Source organism: Vicugna pacos, chromosome 29 (genome assembly GCF_048564905.1).
Source record: "Vicugna pacos chromosome 29, VicPac4, whole genome shotgun sequence".
Taxonomy (NCBI): domain Eukaryota; kingdom Metazoa; phylum Chordata; class Mammalia; order Artiodactyla; family Camelidae; genus Vicugna; species Vicugna pacos.
In genome coordinates this window covers 16,662,460-16,689,944 of record NC_133015.1, presented here as the reverse complement: position 1 = coordinate 16,689,944, position 27,485 = coordinate 16,662,460, and the positions used below count along the sequence as shown (strand labels likewise).

Sequence of the window (27,485 nt, the reverse complement as noted above, 5' to 3'; positions counted from 1 at the left end):
TGCCTGAGGATGAAAACACATAGAAAGGGAATCAGCAGTTTTAAATCATATTACTGCTCTGTCTCTCACCGTTGCCCATGATCCATCCCGATCTAGGAGTGATGAACGAGATGCATCAGTGCCATTTTTTGCTGTGGAACTTGCTGGAAGCCCATTCTGGAATCTCTCTCTCTGAATTACATAGTCTAAAACGGCATGCTGGAGCCTCACTTTAAGTAGATGCTAGTATAAGAAAACAGTGTGTTCTAATGAAATATGTCACGTTCGTTCAAAATTTTTGCTGACATAGTTTGTTTCTCTACCAGATAAAACAAGTTTTTGTAAAAATGTTTTGAATCAAAGTAAAACTTTTTTCTCTCAATCTGTTTCCCAGTCAACACCTCTAGAGCAGTATCAAGAAACATGATGGGGGCGGGGAGGGTATAGCTCAAGTAGTAGAGCACATGGTTAGCATGCACGAGGTCCTGGGTTCAATCCCCAGTACCTCCTCCAAGAATAAATAAATAAATAAACCTAATTACTACCCCCCCCACCAAAAACAAACAAAAATGAGACATAATGGGGAAGGCCAGATCGATAGAGGGCAATCAATGCATTTGGTGTTTGTTGGATTAAATGATGTATAATTAAGTATCCTCCACCCCATTTGGTGGAGCAGTGAGTGGAGGCAGTGAAGAATGGTGGTGGAAGGAGTGTGATACGATTAGTGTACAGGCCCAAGGGATACTTGTTTTTGGTCCCACTCCCCTATGTTTTACTAATATAATAACTAACAACTAAATGGCAAAAACTAACATAAAATGAGGGAAAGTGATTTGAATGGTAGTAGTACATCTGGAGCTCAATTTTAGCTGAAATTTTATTTTTAACTTTTTCAGAAAAAAATGCTGACTTATTTTTAATGGTTTTAATTTTTTTGAATGGCCAATGGATGTACATGGCTATGTCAAGTTCTCCCTCCCTCATCGGTCTAGCCATCCATTTCTTTTCCCCAGAAGCAATCACTGTTACTACTCTCTTGCACTGTTCCAGGGTTTGGGCATTTATAAGCAAAAAGCCAGAGTTATATTATAATAAATATAAGTTATTATATTTGTGGGAATAAAAACTTCTTTAAAAAACCTGGAGATTTTATGTAATCCTGGAGATTTTTCCGTATCAACCCATAAAATAGCTACCTAATTCTATTTGTCTATTTCAGTGTATGACTGTAGCCTAATTTACTTAACTAGTCCTTTGTTGATGGACATCTGGGATGCTTCTCTTGTTATGATAAAGAATACTGCAATGGTTATCTTTGTATATATGTTATTTTCTATGTATAGCCATAGGATAAGTTCCTAAAATGAGAGTTACTTAATTACTCAGTCAAAAGGATGTGCATTTTTTTTTTTGGTAGACATTGCCAAATACCCTTCCACAGTTGTACCCATTCACCTTCTCAAAAGGAATGTATAATATTGCCTATTTTCCTATATCCTTCCAATTTTATTCTTTCTCTCTTAACACACAGGACTGTGGTGAATGATGAAATTATAAGAATAGCAATAGGTCCAAGTTTTATGGTCAGAAAAGATGTTTTTATTTAAAGTGTCATTTGAACATAGATAGGTAGAGAAAAAAACATTTTGGAGAAGAAAATTGAAATCTGTTTCTTTGATCTGAAGAAACATTTATTCCAAAGTAGCATCCAAAGAGTACCGGTGTATAGTAGGTACTCAGTAAATTTGTTGAATGACTTCTGTGGCTCTGAGTTTTGCTAACTTCTCAGTAGTATAAGAGGATGGGCTTATTTAAAGTCTCATAGTGGAAAAAAAATTTCTTTTGTATAGCACAAGGAACTACGTTCAATATCTTGTAATAACCTTTAATGGAAAAATATGAAAATGAATATATGTATGTATATGCATGACTGGGACAGTGCTATACACCAGAGACTGACACATTGTAATTGACTGTACTTCAATTAAAAAAAATATATATAAAGTCTCATAGTGGCAACAAGATCATATATTTAAATGGCACTTATCTCTGAGATTCATTTCAATATATGCATCTTTAAAAAATCACGTTGCTTGATTGGTCATTTGGCTAATCTATTTGCAGGTTGAATGGGAAAAATAAGTACAGAATATACATTATTTAAGGCAAATTCGTTCCTTAAAGTAAAATTCTAAAACTAAGTTAAGAAAACATTTAAAAAATGAAAAAACACTAGTCCTCCAATTCTTGCCTTTTTGTATATATTTTCCCCCATGTGTTAGTGTGTAAATGTGTGTATGTCACACACATATCTGTCATATGTACATAAGGAATCGTTATGTATTTTATAGAATTGTAATCACAGTGAAAAAATAATAATATAGCCAGAATCAGACTCAATATTATATAAATTTTATATTTATATGTATACTTATATATATATATTTTATATTTACTATATTTTAAAATAAATTCTAATCCATTTTATGGCTTCCTAAAATTTCACCAAATGAATATATACTAATTTATTTAACCATTGCCCTGTTCAACATTTGGCTTGTTTTCAATCTTTCATTATAAATAAAAGACCAGCATCCTTTTGTTTCCTTATACTCTGTTTTAAAAATGGAGCACTTACAACAAGGGGAATATGCACAGCCTTAAGGTTCAGCTCTTACTTGCTTCTCTTCACTCATGTGTAGTGATCTGATCCATCCCTGAGGCTTCAATTACTCCCTGCGTACTGAGGACCCACAAGCGTGTATGTTCAGACTAGACCCTTTTCAGTATCCAAGCCTATATCCAACTACCTATTGAACATCCTTCCCTACAATCCCACAAGCACTGCAGATCCACTGCTCAAAACTAGACTTATATTTTCCACCAAATCCTCACCTCTTAGTAGCTGCCAAATCTTGGCAAGTGATGCCTCTATCCACCAGTCAGACACTCTAGCCAGAAACGGAACCATCCTAGACTCCTGTTTTCCCTCTGAACTTTATCATCTACATCTCACTGGGGCCCAGTGAGTGCTGCTGCTTCCACATTTCTTGTGTGTGCATTTCCCCTCCTTTCTTGCCACTTCCTCCTAGACGCGGGTCCTACTGTTGGTTACTAACCAGTCCTCTGCCTGACAGTCCTATTCAAATGGCACTCAGATCAGTCATTTTCTTCCCAGCTTTAAAAGCTCCCAATGATTTTTCCTTTTAAAGGTCCCCAATTATCCAGTGTTGGTAAAGTTTTCCATCAAAATACTCCTCACGGGCAAAGTCAACAAAGACTGTTAAGTCCATAACTTCTTTGAAATCTTTGTTTTACTTACCTTAAAAATTCATGTGAATTGTCCAGTCTACTCAATTATGTATTTGTGTTTGCTCTTACATAAAACATTTCTCCTTCTGGAATCTTCAAATGAAATTGATACGCACCAAAGGTGTGCTATGGCTTTTTGTGACTTTCTCTGTGACATGAACCCACATACATATAACCTCAGTTCAGTTTGAAAGTCTTGGCTTCTAGAATAAAATCCATAGAGCTCAGCACAGCACTGAACCTCAGCACGCCCTTCATGAACTGTACCCTGGGACTTCTCCTGCCTCATCTCTCACCAGTCCTTCCAGTCATCCTGTGTCCCAGCCACGCAGGGCCACCTGCCCTCTTAACAACTCCCCAGTCTGTTTCATGTTGCAAGAACACACCTGTTTCCCCTACCTGGAATGCCCTCGGGACTCTGAATCCTTGCTCTGTTTAATTTCTGCTCCATGGTTAGTCTACCGAATGACAAATGTATTTTTAGTATTCAGACCTGCCAGTATCTCTTCTATGAAGACTTCTGTGACTTTATCAAGTAGAACTGGTTCCTTCTTCCTTTATAGTTGCACTGTACTGTATCCATATAGATCTTCCCAGACTTCAATGGGGTTATGTCCAGATAAACCCATCGTAAGTTGTAAATACCACAAGCTGAAAATGCATTTCATACACCTAACCTACCAGGCATCATAGCTTAGCCTAGCCTACCTTGAATGTGCTCAGAATACTTACATCAGCATACGGTTGGGTAAAATCATCAGACACACAGCTTACCTTATAGTGTGTTGAATATCTCTCATGTAATTTATTGAATATACTGAAAGTGAAAAACAGAATGGTTGTCTGGGTACAGATTGGTTGTAAGTGTTACCAGTTTACTTTTGTAATTGTATGGCTGACTGGGACTCACTGTCACTGCCCAGCATCATAAGAGAATATTGTACCGCACATATCATTAGCCTGTGAAAAGATGAAGATTCAAAATCTGAAGTACATTTTCTACTGAGTCCTTATTGCTTTCACATCATCATGAGGTTGAAAAATTGTATGTTGAACCATCATAAGTTGGGGACCATCTGTATAGGTATATCTCTAACATTTTGTTTCTTTTTTCTTTCCCTTCCTTCCCCCTCCCTTCTTTCCTCTTTCTCCTTTCTCTTCCTTGTCTTCACCTACTCCAACCTCTGAGATTTTAAACCCCATGAGGACAGGGAAATGGTTGGATCTGTCTCTGCTTGCCAAGTGCCTAGCCTAGTGTGGCAGGTAGAATGAATGTGGTACTTTTTTTTTTATTATTTTTTTGGAATGAATGGAAGAATGAATCATGTTTTCAATGTGTGGTAAAATTGCTTTCTGATGCCCCCAGGGATCCATGTTATCCCAGTTTTACCATCGATTCCAGCTTAGGTTATCACATTAAACATTTCTGAGAATAATTTAATAGATGAAATGTTATCTTATTTTATTTTAATGTTGACTTTTGATTACCAGGAGGTTGCCCATTTTATCATATTGCTGTATTTTCATGAATTATGACTTTTTAAAAATTTCACCTCTTGAGTCTTGAAGTTTCTCTTCACATTTTATATGGACTCTTAAAATTATTTTTATTATGTAATGTTTGATTCTGAAGTGTTTATGTAAAAATTATAGTAAAGCTTTCCCTCCTTTGTTTACTGCAAATATTTTTTTCTTGCATGGTTGTTTATCTTTCCTATGGTACCTTAAAAAAATACCAACATGTAGTTCTTTATATAATAAAGATATGTTTATGTTTAGAATTCATTGTGGTATATGCCATGGTTGTCTCAAGATGCGAATAATACCCTTAGGTTAGACTTATTATATTTGAAAGCAGTGCTTTCAAATGGGAAAGTATAATTTGAATCCAAATATCTGCCCTCAACCATCCATTTGGTACAGAGTGGCCAGAATAATTATCTTAAAAAATTTGTTACATCACATAACTTCTCAGTTAAAAATTCTCCAGTTATTTCCCATCCCATTTAGAGCAAAATCCGAAGTCCTTCCTAAGATGCTGGACCTACATCATCTTCCCTCTGGCTACTTCTCTGACTTCACCTCCTCTCCCCACCTCCTTCCTCTGTCCTCCTTCAGTTCCAGCCACAGCAGCCGTCCTTGCTCTTTCTTAAACACATCAAAGATGCTCCCATTCCAAGCCTTTGTACTACTGATCCCTCTGCCTGCTCTTTCCCCAGACCTCCTCCACTCCCAAGTCTCATCAGATGAGATCATCTTCCCTACGCCACCTAACCCGCCCCCACCTGCCATTCTCTTATTTCCCTGGTAGTAGATCTTTCTTCACAGCATGTATGACAACCTGACTGTTTTGTTTACAGCTGTTTTCCCCATAACCGTCTCAGAAAATAGTTGTTGCATAAACAAATGAATGAATTTAGTCATTTATCTGATAACCTCTGAGATGGCAACTATATCAAATACATTTGATATATTTTTTTACATTGTTAAAAGAAATCTTTTTTTCTTATAACTTAAAAATACTACCATAATTAGTGTCAGTTATTGCTATGGTTTAAATATTTGTGTCTGTCCCAAATTCATACGTTGAAATCCTAATGCTCAGTGTGATAGTGTTGGGAGGTGGGGCCTTTGGGAGGTAATTAGGTCATGAGGGTGGAGCCCTCATGAATGGGATTAGTGACCTTATAAAAGTGAGAACACAATGAGAAGGCTTTACTTGTGAACCAGGAAGCCCTTACTAAATGCTGAATCTGCTGGCACTGTGATCATGGAATTCTTAGCCTTCAGAACTGTGAGAAATAAATACTTTTTATAAGCCACTCAGTCTCTGGTATAGTTGACCCTTGAGCACCTTGGCTTTTGAACTGCATGGGTTCATGTATCTGTGGAGTTTTTCAAACATAAGTGCTGCGGTATTGCATGATCCTGGTTGGTTGAATCCTTCCTCTAATCTGGAGGAACCACAGATACAGAGGACAGACTATCAATTATACTTGGACTTTGAGCTGTGGGGGGTCGGCACCCCTAACCCCCAAGTTGTTTAAGGGTCAATTGTATTTTATTATAGAAGCTTGAATAGACTAAGATAATTATTTGGGGGGCACCCAGTAACTTCTCCTGGACTGCTAGGTTTCTACAGTTCACTAGGATTTTGTGTGGTTTGGGAAATTCTGTCCCAGAAGACAGTGTAAAGGCAAGGTTGCTTCCTGTGTGTTTCTTGTCATTATTCAGCACATCACAGCTTTTCAAACAATTATAAAAAATGGTAGATAAAGAGAATACCATTGTTTTCCTATTTCTGCATGCAGGAATGGCATTCAAAAGAGACTTTTAGTAATAGAAAAGTTACTTCAAAAGGAGTTTCGATTAAAAATAAGCAGATAGATTGAAAGAGAATTGGGAATATGAAAACAAGGAAAATACATAACAACATTAGTGACCCAGAAGGAACATGGTAATACTCTGATGCTTATGAGATGTTAAAAACAGTAACAAGGACTGCAAAATTCAGAGTGATAAGTTATGCAGGAAATTTATGAAAATAAAAATTTACATGACTTGTGAAATGCAAATGATACAGCTGGAGGAAAATTATCAGAGATGCAGTTTGTTTCTGGCGAACTCAGAAATCCAATAATGCTGAAGAGCCAACAGCATCATGAAACAAGAATTAGTAGATAAGAGCTTTCAAATCCTTCCTCGTATGCCCAGTGTAAGACTAAGGGTCTCCTAAAGATTGAGCAGCAGGGGAGAGTTACCTGCTGAAACAGGCACAATGAAATTACTGGACTTAAAAATCAGTTACCAAATGAAAAATCAGTAGCTAAGTGTCCCAGGAGCCGAGGGAGTAATTCTACCATGTCCATCATGACTTTCTTCAAAAATATCATTTTTATATGCTACTTCAGTGATTTTTGAATATGAGCTATTTGTAAAAGGGTTTTAAACTTTACTTTAAACATTATTTTCAAAAACTTCAACAAAGATATTTGTTCATGATGTTGGAATAGATGTTATAAAAAATGAAGATATTGTCATTCACATGCAAATTCTTACATAGTTACCCAGGAGAATGATCAGAGAAATAAAACAATGTATCATTTTGTGTACACACACACACACACACACACACACACACACCCCCCAATACCAAACATTATTTAATCTGTGGTTACAAAAAGCTCATTTTTAGAAGCATTTGGGTGTGTCTCGCATAAGGAACATGAAATATAAAACAGGAAGATGAAGTGAGTTTTGCATGTAATCAGTATCTGGATTAGGAAAAACTGGATTTAAAAGTGATTTTACAAAAGATAAAATAGCTCTTTTTAGTGGCATATTAGCTGGAAATTATGTGTTTGAATCATGAGGGATGGAAATGAAAGCTTTTTGTATTTTCTTTAAGTCTCAGAAACATACGGATTTGCAATTTGCCCTTGTAATTGTCTATCTTGGAGAGAATGAAGTTTGCAAAAACCATGTTTAGGTTGACCAGTTAGAGCAGCACCAAAAGGAACTGACAATAAGGATTCTTCAGCTAATTAATATTACGAGATGGAGATAATAGCCTATGAATATTTCTGATAATTATCTTATTCTAATAAGGCCAAAATAGTATGGACGGTAATTGAATATGAACAGGTGGAATAGTAGCAATAATAGAAACAAAAAGAAAAATTAAACTGAATATCAGAAAAAGCTTATGAGAGTGTAAAATTCTTGGCCGAGGTAGTAGATGTGGACTGGGAAGTAACATGTCTATGAGAGACTCTGTTGGTCAGGGTTTTATGAAAGGGCACAGTATCTACTGTGGCTCCTTCAAGCAAAGGGGACTTTTAGAAAGATGTTAAACGTCTTTCAGGGCCATTGGGAAAGAAACCCTAGTTTGAGCCTTCTTGGATGACCTCAAGAGGCATGACACAATTACCAGGAGGGCACCTGCTTCTAAGATGATGAAGCAGCACATTTAGAGGAGAGCAGAGGTGGAGAAGCTGCCTCAGATAAACCACCCAGCTCCACAAAGGTGCTGGACAGCTGGGATGGTAGAAGCCACAGAGAAATGACCTCTGTCTCTCCTCCACATTCTAAATTGCACACGAGGACACCAAAATGGCAGGACTTAGATCACACTCAGTCCCTATTTGTAAGGGGTTCTAGGACATACAGTCTTTATCTTTCGGGCCTCAGCCATACAGGAAGGCACACTAGAAAGAGGCTGGAATGCATGGCATGCCTGTTCGTGACACACACACCACAGACCTCACCGCAAGAGAAACTGAAAAAGAAAACCCTACAGTAACAACACAACTAGATAGTTCCTAAGTTTCAGCATTCCTCGTCAGCTCTCCCCAAACAGTGAAAGGACTATTGTACAAGGATTTAAAAGGCAACATTTCTGTGGGGGCAGGGGTAATAGCTCAGGGGTAGAGCGATGCTTAGCATGCACGAGATCCTGAGTTCAATCCCCGGTACCTCCATTAAAAAAAAAAAAAGACAACATTTGAATTAAGAATAAGAAATACTTTAAAGCTATATACTTCTGTTTTCAAACCTTTAGTTTGAAGCTGAGAGTATTGCTCTTGTGGCATTACTTGAGGAGGCAGCTGATAAGAAGGTTACCCGGCATTGGTAGGTTCTGTATGATCAGGTTCAGGTAGGATTCAGGTAGGATTGTTTTAGACAATTGGGTGATGATAGAAATCTTAAAACCATCACCAACAAGTCAGGCCAACACTAATTCTAATCGTGTTAATGTCTAAAATGACAGCTGGGGTTTTCTGGCAACATGGCAGAATTGTAGCAGATACTGTGATTAAAAACCCCTGCTCTGAGCACCTCTAAATGTTGAGTAATTCAATTTAAATACACAGGAGCATTCTCAGAAATGTTCCCGAGGGATCAGACACAAAGAGGGAGCAAATGAGCAGGGCTGAGGCAAAAGCTCTGGCCATTCTTGCGGGGTTTGCTGATCTCGCAGGCTTGTGCGGTGATGCGGTGGAGGCAGGGGATGGAGGTTTGGGTCCTCAATATGCAGGAAAGGGGAGGAGATCCGGGCATACATCTGGGATCCTCAAGGGTGACACTTGCCATGAAAGTGGGAGCTATAAAAAAAAATCTGCTTTCATGGGAGGACCTCGAGCTCTGGCTGGGAGGAAAGAAGTCTTTTTGGAGAATTCATAGTCACATTCGTGATGTCATGTGTAAATTCAAACCACCTGCGTAGTCTGAGGTGCCTCAAGATCAGAAATAGCACCTGGGGAGTCTTTCTCTCCCTCTTATCAAGCATTCTCAATCTTTCTTTCTCTTGTCTGTGTTTCATAATTTTGGATAAAACTGTGCCAGTTCTATTATCCTTCTGATACCTAAACTACTTTGCAGCCACACCTTTTTCAACACCTTGACAACGTGAAGTGACCACTGATGGCCAGCTCATCCCTAAGGGTCAGAGTAACAGCTGGAATCAGGGGCACCAGAGTTGGTCAGACTTGACTTCTCATTCTGGCTCAGTTTGTGTGTAATCTGGAGCAAGTCTCCTCATTTCTCTGAACCTTAGTTTCTTCATCAGTTAAAGAGGGATAATAATAGCATAGACCAATGAGAAATTCATCTTGCGCGCTTAGCACATACTTGGTACACAGTGAATCCTTAACGGATGTTAGCCACATATCAATGCCAGCGAGCAAACCATGTGTGATCTAAATTTCTAAATCTCCAAGATTGTGTCCTTTACTCCCTTCATAAAAAGCACAACTAAGCATAGGAATTTAACTCATTGATTCTCTAATTTCAAGTTTCTCTACTGACTTCCACAGATTATTTTAGGTGATTAATACCTCTTTTTACACTAAACTCATTGCAAAGCAAACAGGATAAGCCAACAGATTTCCCCTTTTATTTTTCTAGAATCCCAAATAATTCCTTGGGAGTAAGGTCATTAAATCATTCAGGACATTGCTATATAACTTACAGCACCTTGAATTGTAGAAGGTGCTCAATACACTTGTTTTGATTTAAAATTGGATTAAAGTATAATATGTTAGAATCACCCTTCACAGGGGTGGCGGGGATCTTAAGGCTCTAGTCTGACCAGCTATTTGATGTTTAATTCATCACTGTCAGCTCAAAAGTATCCAACTCTTGTCTGTAAATCTCTGATAGTATAAATTCACTTGCTTTCCTGTTGTGTGTTCCATGCCTCTGGAAATTTGATGTGGAATAGTTCTCTTCCCGAGCTGACCTGGAGGCCAGACTTAGCGCTCCCTGACATCCCCATATAGCAGATCCAATTCCCCAAAACCTTAGGAAGTGAAGTAGATTGTCCTGAATGTGAACAGTGGTAGTTTGTTATGAAACACATACTGAAGAGAATTTATATACGTCACAGTAACATTTAATTAAAATCCTCATTAGACATCTTTGAGTTCCAGACCCCTTTCTAGATATTCAAGCAACATCACTTCTCTTTTAACCCCTCATCTCCTCTTGCCCACAATTTTCTGAAATTCCCTATATTTTTATAGCAATTCAGGCCAGGTTCTCAGCTAGAATAACTCCCAAAAAACTGAAGCCCTTCAGCTGAGGAACTCATTCTCTTAAAAAGCAGACCAGTGACCATCTACTGTTCTTTTATAGGCATTGGCTGAAGACAACCACTAGGTAATAGTTTCCTTTTCATCTTAGTTGATCTATCAAAATATTTGCCCAACTAAAACAGAGCCCTCTTATTTTGATAGAGTTGTGGGGGTTGTTGGCAGGAGAAGGGCATATGTGGAGGGAGCGTATGTGATTGGGCTCCTAAAAAATTCGGTTTTCTCTGTATTACATGTAATTTACAATATTAGGTAACTGAGTATTCTAAAAAGAGTAGTTATATTTTAGTAAGTGCCTAACTTGCTCCTAAATGGTAATTAAAATCCTTTATAACAGCTTTATTGAGCCATAATTATATGCCATAAAATTCACTCTCGAAGTGTACAATTCACTGAATTTTAGTATAGTCACAATCATCACCACTATCTAATTAAAAAACATTTTCATCTTCCCCAAAGGAAACCCCTTACCCATTAGCTGTCACTACCCCATCTCTCTTGCCCTTGGCAACCACTAATAATCTGCCCTTTGTCTCTGGATTTGCCTATTGTGGACATTTTATATAAATGGAATCATATAATATTGTTATTTTGTGACTGACTTATTTCTCTTAGCATAGTATTTTCAAGGTTCATCCATGTTGCAGCATTTATCAGCACTTAACTCTTTTTTATGGCCAAATAGTATTCTATTGTATGGATATACCGTATTTTGTTTATCCGTTCATCAGTTGATAGCTGCCATTTGGTTTGTTTCTACTTTTTGTCTATTATAAATACTGCGGTAAACATCCATGTACAAGTTATTGTATGGACAAATGTCATTTCTTGTAGGTATATGCCTAGGCCATATGGTAACTCTATATTTAACTTAGGAAAACTGTTTAATAGTTCTTCAAAAGTGGCCACATCATTTTACTTTCTCACCAGCAAGTATGAGTGTTTCAGTTTTTCCACACCCTCACTAACACGTACTATTATTGTCTGTCTGTTTTATTATAGTCATCTTAGTGGGTGTGAAGTGGTACCTTAATGTGCATTTTCCTGATGGCCAATGATGTTGAGCATCTTTTTATGTGCTTATTCTCATTTATATATCTTCTTTGGAGAAATATCTGTTCAAATCATTTGTGCATTTAAAATTGGGTTGCCTTTTTGTTGTTGAGTTGTAAGAGTTCTTTAAATATTCTGAATACAATTCCTTACCAGATATGATCTGCAAACATGTTCTCATATCTGTTGGTTGTCCTAATAGTAATTTATGTTCAGGCAACTCTTGAATTATTCACGGATTAAAGCTTAGTGTGGATATCATCCAAACCCTTTGCCTTTCTCCTGGATTTATTCCAATTTGGAAAAATCCGTGCTCACAGTGTTCTCTAAAAAGAGGGCACAGAGGAAAGAAAAAACAACACAGTGTCTAGCAGAAAGCATGTGCTCAATTAATTTTGGCAAATGAATGAATGAAATTTGTATATTTATTCTTGGTTCCTACCACTACTGACTTGTTGAGTCCCTCTGCTGGGCTTGCGGAGTACTGATACTTCTTTCATGGCCTGAAGGCCCCGGGGGAGCTAATGAGGTATTGCAAGGTATCCCTGTGTCCATGTGTGTGCTCTAAGCTATCTGTCTCCTCCAAGTTGAATGTGCTCAAGATTCACACTGTCATATGCGAGGCTACAGAGTTTTCATGATAAAGAGCAGTTTCATGTTCAACTCTTTAAGTTGGAGACTTGATCATTTTAGAGAAAGAAATATTTGTGGTAGCTCACAGAGAAAAAAATGTGACAATGAATATACATATGTTCATGTATAACTGAAAAATTGTGCTCTACACCGGAATTTCACACAACATTGTAAAATGACTATAACTCAATAAGAGAAAGAAACATTTGTTTTTGTCAGTTCAGTGTTGACTCAATAGTGTTTTCAGTGGTCCTGGGCTTTTCTGTATCAATTATATATACTGTGGGTTTTAGTTGGACATTCACTTAGGGATTTCATTTCCTTCAATGCCCTTGACCTAAGAGTGGTTCCTTCCCTCCGTGAGAGTCACTGTCCCTTTGGCCAGGCATACAGCTGTGGGGAGATGGGTCTGAAACTGGGAGGAAGCCACATCTGTCTGCCTGTCAGACCAGCCAAGTCCACTCAGGAGACCTTGCATTGGAGATGGGCTCAGTGGGGCCGTCTGCATTTCTACCTCATTTACAACGGTCCATTGAGGTCATTTTGCAACTGACAACGACGAAGTCCCTTGTACGTATTGAGCGTTGACTCACAGGAGGAATCAGAAACGATTCAAAAATGGGTAGACTCAAAGGACTTCTGATTGGGACTTCACTTCGGAACTAAGAAATCAAAGAAAGCATATGCGTGAGGGAAGCAGGGGAAAGGAAGAGGAGCAGAGGGAAGCTAGACACCTACTTGTAACTGGTTACAGACAGGAATCTAATCTGACGCAGGCTGAGCTGGCTGGCCTGAGCATGTGACTCAGCTCAGTTACCCCTTTGGTGGAGTCTCTCAGGTGATCGAGGGCGTCATGCCTATGACACACGTGTGGACACGGGTGCCTGCCAGCTAGTGGAAGGGGACACATAGTTGTGAGCATGCAAAGTGGGTCTATCCTAGAGATGGAAAAAGGAGGTTTAAAAAAATTACTGGTCTCAGGGAGTTAAGGTGAACAAGTTTGTTGTCTCAGTCCAGGCTGAAGGAAAAAAATATCTAAACAGCCACAAATCCTACCACTTTATAGTATTTATGCAGTGCTTTCTCTTTTCCCATAAGTACACTTTACAGCTGGCCTCATGGCTCATCATTACAACACTCTGCTAAAGGGAAGAGGCAGTTTTAGGAACGATTGACCTGAGGCTCAGGGATGAATTGACTGTTCCAGAGGGTGAGCAGGAAGGGTTGGGTCATTGAGATTTGGACCCCTGTTTGGAGCTGGGACTGAATCAGGCATTCAACGTATGTAAAATTCTTTAATTCCTGTACGAACTCTATGAGGTGGGTACTATTATTGTAGTTTGGTAAATTGAAGAAAATCATCCAAATCACTGAGCTAGTGCTGGTAACTCCAACCATAACTGCCATCTTCTAGAATCACATTCTTTCTGCTCTACCATATTCTGATTTGTCAGTTCTAACTGATTAAGGAGGGTGCCCGAAGGACTATGTGGAAGGAGTCTCAGCCTGTGCCCAGTTGTTCTGTCTGACGCTGGTGGGATGGGAGGAGTGGCCGAGATACAGAACCAGAGCATCACAGAAGGAGGGGTTTTGTGACGGTCCTCACTTCTAAGAGACCAACAGAAGACTTTCTATTACACCGTGGCCTGTATTTTGAGGGAACTAAGGAAGGACTCTGAGAAAGGGCCGCTCCTAACAACTGCATTTAGGCAACACTTCTCCCCTCTCTGCCATTGCCAAGTATGATACTAGCAAAGAAAACCAGAAGATGTCACCTCCAAATATGCCTCTTTGACATAAAAATTATTTTGAGCTGAAGGCAGTTAAGCAGCAGCAAGTGCAGGAAAAGCTCTCTCTCTGCTGTCCCCTTTCCTGCCTAAAGACAGGACATAAATCCTCCTCTTGCTGGAGACAGACTCTTAGCCCAGAGACAGCACCAGAGGAATCTGCAAACAAACCTTCTTCGTTAGTTTCCTCCCGTATATTTACCTTCCCACCGGGTGCCACCCTTGGAAGCCTAAAACTGCTTCCCTTTGTTCTGTCATTTTCTCTACAGATTTATTGCTCTTTGCTGCAGACGCTGTATAGCTGGAGTTCTAAGTTGCCACTTTGAGTTACTTTTCATGAGGTTTCTCTCATGTGACATGCGCTGCAGACATTAATAAGCTGTTTTTCTCTTGTTAATCTGTCTTTTTGAGAGCCCAGTTAAATACCCAAGATGGGTAAAGTTTTGCCTCCTTTATACTAGCCATGGCTAATTTTCTGTTTCTCTCCTTCTCTTTTGCTACCTACCTGCTTCTTTATTTTGCAACAAGAGTTTCTGTCCTTAAAATGACATCCTCTCCTTCCCTGAAAGGTATCATGAAAATGTAGTGGAAATATTTTCACTGTGTGAGTGGCCAATCAGTGCACGACTGTCTGGTTGGTAGATTCTAGACAAGGATTTGGCAGCTTTGCTCATCGCAGACAGATGAAGGCAGAATCAGGTTGCTCTCAGTGAAAGGGTGAATACATTTCACTGGATCCATACCACAAACTATAGTTCCTGTTTTAGTTTCTGAATGAGGAATATTCCTCAGTTTTCTGCTTTTTACATCTGTGCTTAGATTTTCAATTTTTAGGGTTAGGTTGACTGATTGAAATCTTTGATACTTAAGTATTTTTTATAAAAACGTTTTCATTTTCTTTTGCAAATTACAGCTACACTGTACAACATACTAGGTTTTTGCAGACAGAAAAACATCGGTCTTACAGTGGAGTCCTAATAGGCTCACCATCTTTGAGAGTGAAAGCTGTGGGAAACTTTGTACTGGAATCCCAAATAGTCCCCAACTTACCGCACCATTTCACCCTCCAGTTACGATTGGCATCCACCCCACGGCAGCGAAATCTCGAGTTCCTTGACCTTGTTTTTCTCCAGAATCGATCCTAGATGTAATTAAGAAAATAGGTGCAGAAGAAATACTCAGGAGGTTATTCACATGTATTTCAGTAGCTCAATCAGTGAATGAGTCACAGCACTGAGGGGAGGGAGGGAGGCTTCCTCGGGGAATAGACCAGTCCAGTGAGTGGGAAGAGAACGGGATTAACGGTGGAGACACCAGGTTCATGCTCCAGTTTCTGCCACAAACTTGTTCTCTCTTTTCTTCTCTTGGCCTCGCTTCTTCAAAGGCAAAATTGAATGAGCTGGACTAGACCAGTGACTTTTCATAATTTATTTGGAAGGAGAAGTCTTTATTTACATGAAATCTTATGCAAAGCCAAACATATATAAACAAAATTAAAAGGTTGCTGCTATGCTAGGGGGGAGAGTGGAAGTCTCTTTTGTGGCTCTGGAAGCACTAGGCTGGTGGCCCACCAAGCTTCCTTCCTGTTTTAGGACTGTTTTCCATGATTTATTCAGTCTCTCTTTTCAATTGAATAGGCTAAATGACTTACATTGGTCCAGCTAAAATGATATCCATCAACGTTAAACACAGGCATGATATAGAAATACAGATGAGTCAACATTTTTCTCATGGTTGGGTCACTCTTATATGTTAGAAGAGCCTAAAAGACAAAGGTGACATTTTTTGTTTTTCTTATACATTGACCCCAAATACACATTGAGAAAAAAAATATGAAAAATCCTTTCTATCCATGGGAAGTACCAAATATGTTGGGTTAAAGAGTAAAAAGTTAATATGAACTATACTCTTTGACATCACATGTTCTTTATTGAGACTTTTGTCTCTTCATTACTGATAATATTTTAGCAAAGGTGGCAAAACAGATTATTTGGGCTGCCTCTTGCAGTTTTCCAGATCTGGCTAAATTTTAGGCTGATTAAGGAATCAACAATTTAGATAGGCGTTTGAATAATCGGTTCTTTTTAAGATCCCAACAATTGTGGACAAAATAATTACCTAAATATTTTGATATCTTTACATGACATACTATAATACAGGCTAGTTATATATGTCACTTAATTCTTTATGTCTAATTGGTATGACTCAAGTCTTGGAACTTACTGCATGGACACCCTTCTCTCCTGACTTTGCTACGGAAAGTTCAGTGACTATTACCTATTGGGTCACCTTTATTGTGGCTCCTTTGAAATCTTGCTCTTGGGATTGGGTCTGACCCCAAGTCTGAAGATTCTGCACCATAGACCTGGCCTCAAATAGAAAAACATTGAATGTGCTAAGTCAAGAATACAAACGTTTTGAAATATCATTCATATGAAGTGGACTTTTTAAAAAAAAAGTTCATTTTGATGCATGTTTGTCTATTTGTAAAGTATCTCAGAGAAACACATAGAAAATTTCCAACAATGGCTGCCTTTGGGGAGGAGAACTGGGGGAAAAGAAATGGGAAGGAGAATTACCTTTCATTGTATTCCCATTTCAATTGTTTGAATTTTTATCATATTAAAAACACAATGCAAAATAAAATAATTCTTATACATATCCTGCCTTGCAAACTTAATACTTAAAATTTCAATTTTCTTTTATATCCAGTTAAGTAGAATTTCTGAACCCATCATAAGCAGCATTCTGTATTTACATGATGAGACTTCTGTTCATAGGCAGCAATCTAATAATATAATTTATTGTTAGAAACTATCACTATATTAGAAATAATGAAAATATAGGGATATATTCAAGAACATGAGTTAAGTATAATTTTATTAAATATAATTTAAATATCCATGGGTATCAACACAAATTGATAAATGTTAATACAATTCTTTTTGTTCTCCTTTATTTAAGATTCAATAATTTGTTGGCCAAATAGCTTCAGTAGAACTTTCATATATGCTTGAATTTCTATTAACTGTCCAGTGCCTCAAACTAGAGGAAAATCCCTTGTATGTGATCAATTGTACATATTCTGGAATTTTGTTTTCTGCTAATAAATGGAGATCCCCCAGTGCTTGGAGGAAGTCTCCTGTTGGGGATGGCAGGGACAGCTGTAAGATGAGCTAACATTCCCCCCCTTAAAATTAGGCAATTGTGGCTTTTTATGTCACTCTAGGGAGGAAGAGAGAAGAGATGTAAGGAAAGGGAGTTGGAGCAACAAGTCAGGAAAGAAGGGGTAGGAAAAAGTCATGGTAATTTCTCTGCTTTCTTTCCTAGCATTGGGGACCATGGCTCATTTGTCTTAGTCCAAACTGGGGAAGTCTCGCCTTTTCCAAAGACAGACCCTGTTAGCACCCAAGTGCCAGGCTGTGCTGGAGACTTGCATGGACAGGTTCTCATCTTATCCTGCCTTCTCCTCCTCCAATGCAACTGACTGCCATATTTTTGTTTTGGAGAAAATATTGCTAAGTTCCTTTTTAAAAATCACAATATATTTTAAAATAGAAAAAAATACAGAGAAAAATATTACATGCATGTGCCCATCAGCTATGTCTTGCCATATTTTATCAAATCTTTTAAAAAAAGAAAATCAAGACATTATAAATAAAACTGAAGCTCCTTTTTTATTACTCTCTAATCACTGATTCTCTAAGAATATAATGACCTGCCAATCATTTATCCTAAATTTGACATTATCATTCCCATGCATGATCTATATTTTGTTCCATACGATTGGGTTCATGAACAATTTATAACATGTGCATGCTTTGAAATTTCATACTAATGAGATCATGATGTGTCAGTCTTCAGTCTGATTTTCTCCCCAATGTTATTTTTTGACACTTTAGTTGATCATTTCTTCATTTTAACTGTTAGATGGTATTTCATTATAGGTAAATGCACAATAAATCTATCCTTTGTTGATGGACAGTAAAGTTATTTTTGATATTTCATTGTTGTAAGATTGCAATGAACATTTTTGCACAATTCTAAACATGTGTGAGAGTTTCTTTATGATCTATATCTAGGAATAATTTGCTGGGTTGTGGATTTACCTGCCTTCCACTTTATTAAATGTTGCCAATTTCTGTCTAACTCAGTAAATGTTTTCATCTTCAGTGAATGAGAGTTCCCATTGCTCTACAAGCTTACCAACTCTTGGTTTTATTAAGTTTTCAATTAAAAATAAAATTAATGGGTATGAGATTGTGTTTTGTTCTTTTACTTCACATTTCCCTGATTACAAATTATGCTGAGCAGCTTTTATATAATAAGCCATTCTATAAATTGTTCACTCATATTTTTACCCATTTTTTCCATTAAACTCTCTTATTCTTATATTCTGAATTTTAATCCTTAGGTTATATGCATCATGAGCATCTTTCTTTCTTGCAGCTTATTGTTTCCTATTTTCATCATTTCCTTGTACATGTTTTTAACTTTATCACCATTAAATGTATAGGTTCTATTTAAGAACCCATCTCTCCCTTATGATCATAAAGCTATTATCTTGTATTTTCTTCAAAAAAACTGTTTTAAAGTTTCTTTTTAAGTGTAGGTCTTAACCCTCCCAGAAATGATTTTTTTTACATGATGTGCACTTGAGATTTATGAATTAATTAATTTTCCATTAGGGAAGACCAGTTGCATCACTGTACTCATTTGGATGTGTCGTCTTCTCCCCAGTGAGTTAGTGTGCCACCTCTGTCGAGCATCACGATTTCCTTTGTGGGTGGAAATGCTCTAGTGCACTTTGGTTTCTATCCATTCACCAAAACCACACCGTGGTTTACATAGAATGTATTGAGTCTCATAGGATGTGTCTCCCCATGCTGTTTCACTTCAAAATTGTCTTGGCTAATTTTGACCCTTCTCCCTTCACATTAATTTTGAAACCACGGTTGAGAATATTAAAGATGTTCTGTTCTATATTAGGTGGTTGTTTATTTTTTTTGTCATTACTACTGGATTTTAGCAAATAATCTTCATGTATTAATATAATAATACTTGTTATGATCAATTTCAATAAGCAATATTCTATTGTGAAATCATTCTTACATTCCTGGGATAAGCCCATTTGGTTATGATATGTTTTCTTATTACATTGACTGGATTCAGGTTGCTAATATTTACATCTATATTCCTGAGAGAGGTAGGCCTATAATTTCTTTTCTTATTTTGTCCTTGTTTTGGTATCAAGGTTATATTACTCTGTTATTGGGAGAGTAAACCGTCTAGGCCTACAGCAGAAATTAAATAATAAACAAAAGATATAATAGGGAAGCTATATCTTAGTTTTTGTTTCATTGGTTTCTACTCTGTTGTTTCTTTTGTTGACCCTTTTTCTAATTTGTTGTGTTGAAAGCTTAGCTCATTAATTTCGAGACCTTATTCTCTTCTAATATATTTATTTGAACTATAATTTCCCCTTCAGTAATATATTAGCTATATTTTATGTTTTGATATACAATAGCTTTATTTCCATTTAGTTATAAATATTGAAAAATTTCCTTGATTTCTATAAACCATGGGTTATTTATAAATATTGTATTTTAAAATGTGAGTTTTAAGTCACATTTTTATAGATTCTAATAACAGCATTATAGCTAGAGAATATGGTCTATGTGATACAGATTTTTTAGTGTTTCTTGAACCTTGCTTTGTGGCCTAGTATATAGTCAATTTTTGCAAATATGCATTCTCAAATTATTGGGTATGGATTCTATGTGTTTGTTAGATTAAGCTTATTAATTACATTGTTTTTATCATCTGTATTTTTACTAAAAATTTTGCCTGTCTGCTGTCTTAATCGCTGAGTTGTACTAGAAAACTCATATTATTATTTTAGGTTTATCACTTTTTCTTATAACTCTATCAAATACTGTTTTATATATTTTGAAGCCATTAACATGGCCTCATTTTAAAGTTCTTCATTTCCAAATAATATATTAACTAAAAGCTATTCTCTAGTATTCTATTCTGGAGCAGATTTAATTTCTGAGACTTGCCAGAACATCCTCTTCCTCTGACAAATAAACAGGGTGTCATTGTATTGCATATGCTACATTCGTGATTTTTAGAACTCTAAGAATCACCGCTATTCTCCATCTGGTCAGACAAAGCGAGAATGATCACAATGTGATGACTGTTCAGTGCTGAATAGGATGATTCAGAGCCCTCCTTGCTTGAATGCTTTAAGTAATAGGACATAGATCATTTCTCTTGTATGATTTAGGTGGTGTTTTCAGAAAAAAAGACGACCAGGTGACTTTCTATTTCCTATTATTCTAGCATATGATAACCATAAAGAACGTGGCGGGGGGGGGCGCTCTCCTTCTAATGTGTAGGACTCTTGTTAGCAATCAATTCCCACCACCCCTACACACAGAAAAGGAGATGGCTACTAACAAGTTCCAGCTGGGCTCTACATGTTTAATTTCTTGACTATCGTTGACGATTCTTCCTTATGAGGCTTGAAGGCCTTAGTCATGATCTGAAAGCCAGTCACAAAACAATGCTCCACACGCCTCAGTGTGGCAGTCTTTAGGTACTGCACTCACCTAACTGGCTCAACTTACTTAAAAATACTTCGCTGAAGGGGATTTTGATTTTTAAATGGAAAGATATCAGATATTTTTGAGGGTTACCTTCTGGTAGGAGAATTGCATATTTGGGATTAGGTCAGGGAATTTCTGAGGTTGATTAAGAAAGACAAAGAACGAAACTATTTGGTACTTATCACTTACCAAGACTGCTTTGGCTTGCCCATAAGTAGACACCATGTCATACACTATAATTCACCAAACTGGTTAAATTTGAAGAACTTTTTGCATTTATCTAAGTCTTTGTCTAGTGGGACAAAGTTAAGCCTGAGAATTTCCTTCCTTTTCACTGGTTTTGGATTTATGGGTGGTTGGATGTTGTTTTCTTAGAGCCCAAGGCAACCTGGAATGTGGGTTTTTTTTTTTTTTTTGAGGATTGGTGTTGCTGGCTTTTAAAAAGGTAGCTTTTAAATTTTCCATTATTTTTGGTTTTCTTCTAGAGTCACTATAGAAGTCACTCAAAATAATAACCACGTGAACAATGAAGGGCACATTGGGAGAATTAGCTGTTAACAACTGAGGCCAAAGGAACAGAATAGTCACCAGTCAAGCTGAAGAATGTTCTCACCTAGACTGGAGGGGAGTAAAATTATTTAGGGTGGAAAAAAGTTGCAGCACCAAAATAGGTGCACCTTGACACAAAGGAGGTATTTACAGTTTGATACTAGGAGAATTAATCAGAGCAGGAAAGAGTTTCTAGGGAAATTTTTAAAAAGGGAGCTCAATTTATAAAGATATTTGATGTTGCAATGTGGGAAGCTCATTAAATACACTATGGTAACTAAATAATGGTTTTTAAGCAGCCTGAGCAAAGGTTCTGTAAATGAAGGATGGAGAAAAGAATATGCTAATCTAGTTATTTTTGTATTTAATTTACACTTAAAACCTTCAGAGATTGATTAACCTAACAGGGCAAGCGACAATTGAAAATATTATCTATTAATCTATATTTTCTAATAAGAGATACACATAAATCTATGAAATGTTTTGTATCACCAGGAAGACTATGTAATACTAGATGCATGTCCACTCTACTTTTTTCTTACTTCACGTTTCTAGAATTCTTATACTGAGCTAGCCTAATAACAATGGTTGGTTTTATTCACCCAGGACCAACAGAGTAGAGGCCAGGACCAACTTTGTGGCATTATTAAAATCTACTACATAAGAATCTTTTACCTACAAAAAAGAAAGTGTTGGTGTCTGCACTTTGCGTGGCTCCAATATACGCGAATTTCAGTTACCATGGCTTAGTTAAATTACACCAGTCCTCCACCAAGTACAGCTTACGTTTCAGTTACCACCCCTAGGTCTTCAGTCTACAAATCCCTACGCAAGTAACAGCCGCGCATCAAGATCTGTGACCCGTTGTGCCACTTCTTTTAAAGTCTGTGGGTGTGGCATTGGTCACTGAGCATGTGTTAGTTCACGTGCAGAAAGCAAAATGTGTAGCTGTAGTGCCCCTTGTCTTCCAGTGAGAAACCCATGTGGCATTTTACAAAAATGGATGATGGTCAGAGGGAACTGGACCAGAAAGTGCAGCAATGATGCATAGTGCAGAGGTGCGATGTGAATCAGATGTAAATGAAATTACAGAAGAAATAGCTGACCGCAGGCATGTGGATACTGCCACTGTTCAACTCTATATGTGCAGCCAGAGGAACTTAGTGAAGACAAACTTACTGACAAAAATGAGGAAAATGGTTGTAATAGAAAGGAGGAAGATGTTCCAGAAGAAAGCACGCTGTCAACATTTTATGTTAAAGGAACTCTTGTAGATATTTTTTGACATTGAAAGTGCAGGGGAAAAAATATTGGAAGCTAATGCAAACTAAGAAAGGAGTATGACAGTTTGCCAAAGCATAAGGAAGAAGCTCACTTTGTTGTAAGTTGTATCCAAACTACCCATGGTACAGTTATTTTACAAAGAAATTAGACCTTTTAATGATCGATATTTCTAATGTCTTAAGTTACAGTGTAATGAATAAATATTAGTTTGATTATTTTTGGCCGTTTCCCTACATATTTAAAACAGAGTAAGAGTTTTTAATCTTTTGACAAAAATACGTGAGGGTCATAGAAGAAATACAATTTTCCCCATTGATTATTAAGATAGATTTTTATGGCTTCAGTGTGCCTGGTCGCATCTACAGCCCTGCACTTCTGTGCAGAAAAAGTGAAGACTGCCTCTACAAACAGTGCCCTGAACATCCTCAAGTATTGAATAGTGGAGTACCGTGGGTGCAATGGCTTTCAATTCAATTAAAGTGAACAAACATTAATACAGATCCTGCTATGTGTAAGGCATAAATTGGATGAAAGGGGAGAAAGAGCCAGGCTGGAAGATGCAGAGGATTAAAGAGAAGATTGGGGGAGGGGAAGTTAAAGGTAATAAAAGGTTGGCATAAAACAAATCAAAATATCAGTTACTTGAGATGGTAGTGAACAAAGTCAGACAATTTTTAAAATGCAGATCATTCTTATATGATGAACTATTTTTCTTAAATTATGCCATTAAGAACAAAGACTTATTTGTTTACTCAACTGAACTCATTAGATATTTGATTTGGGCTTCATAACCCTCTCAATTCTTTATTCCCTGGCTTTTGGCACATTTTATACATACAATTTAAGTTCTCTTCTTTAAAAGGCTTCTCTTATTTTTTGTGGTATATTTCTTAATGAAAACTTTGAATTTCATACCTATATTTGAGGGGTTACATTATGTTTTTACCTTTAATTCCTGGCAAGCCATAATCATGAGACTGAAAGGTGATAATCTAAAATGAGTAGTTTTCGGAAAACTCTTGGGTTCTGGGAGAAAGAACCTTCCCGTTCTGGAAAGATTTCCCAATTGAAGGGCTTCTCCAACAGTCACGACTCCAAGTCTTCCTTAGCACTTCGCCCCGTACACATAGCCCACCGCAGTCTGCAAATGTTCCTGCTGACCCTGCTTAGAATCACCAGCTGGTTCTTAGAAAATAACTCTTCCCTGAAAGTCTCCTATTCCTATGTTTGGCGATGTGAACCATCTACATATTACATCTGAATCACGCGCCAGGTTTCGGCACCAGGACTAGCCATCCTTAGTGCCGAGTGTAGGTGTGTGGGAATGTGCAATGAATGTGGTTTTCCAGCGTAACCAGGTTGGGTCCAGAAGGGTGAGCTTTCACTTTATGTAGCAGCAAAGGAACACCTGGGAAACTAAGAAAGTTTTCCTTTGCTTTTTCCTTTTCCTTCTCCTCCTCCTCTTTTCTGCTGCTACCTTTCTGTAACAGGACCAAATTAGACCCGCCTGTGTATTCACTGCTTCAAAGTCTGGAAGAACTTTCCATTACAGACCATTTTTGTCCCAATTCTCCCATAGATCATTTTCCCCCAAACCTTTGCTTTATCTTTAGTCTGCCACTGACTTAAACAGAATTCACCCACTGATTTAAAAATACCTGTAGGAATATATGACTCGAGCCTAAATGACTTTGGTTTGAGAATGAAATTACTCAATTTTGGCTGGGTTCAATTTGTTTAAAAAAATTATCATTTTTAGTTTTGTTCAATATAGAAAACTTGGAAAATTAAAAAAAAATAAAAATCACCCAAAATTATTTTAACATTTAGCATATTTCTCACATATATGTATCTCAGATGCAGATTTTACAAATTATAATGTCCATGCTGGTTTTTATTTTACTTTTAGTTTTTGATATAGCAGCATGGTTATTTTATTTTTGATATAGCAACAGTTTTCCCTATCATGAAATACTCCTTTGAAATATTTAACAAAACCAGGGCTGTCAATCATTTCCTTTATACCTTCCTCCTTTGCTTTTAGGCTTGAAAATATTTTCCTCACTTGGGAAATCAAATGAATATTTCCCAGAGTTACTCACTAAATATTCTATGAATAAAGACTCTGGTCAAATTTGTCCCAGCACTTTAGAATTATCTGAGGCAAAAATTAAGTGCTATACATAACTCCGGGCCAGCTAGCACCAGCCCTGGCTTGAGATGCTCAACCCTGGAGACTGACGATTTTAAACTCTCAAAAGTGAACAAAGCCCAAATGACCTCAATTCAGTTTGAGATAATTCTGAGAAATGAGGCAAATGCTACTCCATCTGCACCGGCAACAAAGAATTAAGTGGCCTCTCTACAATTAAAGAATAAAAAGATGAAAAATAAAAAGAAAATTCTTGACTATCCCATCTATCAATAGGACTCCCCCGAACTTGTGTCAGAACTCCAGTGGTGAACTGTTACAGTCTTCCATCCTTTTCCCATTTCTTCTTATCTGGTTAAATATTATAGGCAAGAAAAATATTTAAAAACAACTCTGTTACCGTTGGCAAAATCACTGGAATTTATTCTTGGATGTCTGCTGCCCAAGTTAAGCCTGTGAATCAGGTATTCATTCATTCAGCTACTTCCTGAATCTCTGTAAGCTCTCATCAGAGTATTTCCTTCTTTTGCTCCGTGAGAATCAAGTTGCAAGAGAGCAGAGTTTTTGATAGTCCTGTGTCTCCCTCCCCAATACCCACGGTGCCTGGTCTAGTGTGTGGTAGGCACTTAGTCATTACTTGTTGGATAAATTAATCATTTGACTTGCTTCACATAGTGTGGTGTTGGGTTCTTCCCTTCAGGCTAATGATACTGCCAGCATTTTGATTGGTGCTCCCACCAAGTTCAATGACACCATCACTCTCTTGGGCATCTTGCCATCTTTGATCCATCCTGCACTTTCATCCCCATATCAAGCCAATCATCAGTTCCTAGAGACTTCCTTTATTGTTGCTGCCTTTGTGTTTCTCATTTCCCCAGTAGAATTGTAGTAAATGAATTGAGGAAAAGGTTAATGTTGTATATATTACAGTATACTATTTGTACCGTGATAGAACCCATCAAGCTGCCTTCACATAAAAAGAAGTGAGCCTTTGGTTCAATCAGCCTTTGGTTGAATGAATGAGTGATTTTTCTTTTCATTTGAACTATATACACCCTTTCTTTACTTTCCATTCCTGTATCTACTCTTCCTGTCCATGTGTAGATTCTTGATCTAAACACTTCGAGTTTGTTGCCCTCACTCTGGGCTCCTGCTTTCTTTCTTCTGTGTATCATTGCTGTTCATCTTTAACGCAGACAATGACACATGCTTTTCCCTCCATGTCGGTATTTTCTCATTTTTGTTTATTGGACTGAACACTGTTTGGCTTACAAGGCTAACGATAATTTTTCAGCCAGTCTCATGTTGCGTTCATCTACTCACACAGACTCCAGGCTTTGGTCTCATTAATCTACATCATGTTCTCAACATCAGTCTTTTCCCTTTTTTAGAACACTACTGTAACTCTCTGCTCAAATTCCCAAATCTCAGCCAAGGCCTAATGAGACTCACTTCCCCACAAATTTTACCCTAATCTTTTCTTCCCAAGTCTCCTGGATTTCTGATTCTTGAATTCCTTCAGTGTAATTTAATCCCCAAAGATACTCTGTTTTATGTTATTTACTATTGTTCCCGGCACATAAGTATTTCCCCTCAAATACAACGTGGGCTCCTTGAGTGCTGGGACCATGACTTATACTTCTGCTGACCCCCATAATGCAGAGTGCTGACAATGGAGTGATAAGAAATTGTTAGACCAATTAATATAAATATTTTCTAGGGAACTGTACTTAAGACTAATTTTTTTTCTTAAACTTTTAATTTTGAATTAATTGTAGATTCACATGTAGTTGTAAGAAACAATAGAGAGAGTTCCTGTGTATCCCTCAACCCATTTCCCCAACAGTAACATCTTGTACAACTATCACACAACATCACACCAGGATACTGACATTGGTACAGCCAAAATACAGGACATTCCATCACCACAGGGATCCCTCATGTCGCCCTTAAATAGTCCCACTCACTTCCCTCCTCCAACCTCCAATTTGAAGCCCTGGCAACCACTAATCTATTATCCATTTGTATAAATTTGTATTTAAGACTGATTTTTAAAATAAGAGCTTTATTGAGATATAACTCACACATTTGATAGTTCTTCTTTTTAAAGTGTACGATTCAGTGGTTTTTAATAGATTCAAAGTTATGCAACCATACCACTATATAATTTTAGAATATTTTCATCATCCAAAGAAGAAATTTCATATCCTTTAGGTATCAGCTCCCCAGTGCCCTCAATTCCCTCAGCCATAGGCAACCTCTCGTCTGCTTTCTGTCTCTATAAATTTTGGACATTGCATGTAAGTGGAATTGTGTAATATGTGGTCTTCTGTGACTGGCTTCTTGCAGTTAGCATAGTGCTTTTAAGGTTCATCAATGTGTAGCAAATATCAACACTTCATTCTTTTTTTTTCAATTGAGATGTAATTCATTTAAAAATGTACAGTTCCATGGTTTTTTAGAGTATTTATAATGTTGTGCAATCATCATCACTATCTAATTCTAGAACTTTCCCATCACCCCCAAAAGA

The 27,485-nt window shown here is 37.4% G+C and overlaps 1 protein-coding gene across 2 annotated transcripts in view; it reads right to left on the bottom strand.

Annotated features, from left to right (window-relative positions):
- Positions 1 to 27,485, bottom strand: part of CPA6 (carboxypeptidase A6) — a 181,219-nt gene that overhangs the window by 17,108 nt on the left and 136,626 nt on the right. Inside the window, exons 7-8 of one of the 2 annotated variants that reach the window (XM_006204710.3) lie at positions 16,011 to 16,121; positions 15,410 to 15,500 (exon numbers count right to left, since the gene is read on the bottom strand). In XM_006204710.3, the coding sequence (XP_006204772.1) occupies positions 15,410 to 15,500; positions 16,011 to 16,121 (202 nt within the window). The remainder of the gene's footprint in view (positions 1 to 15,409; positions 15,501 to 16,010; positions 16,122 to 27,485) is intronic. The other variant, XM_015239606.3, reaches the window with a different exon arrangement.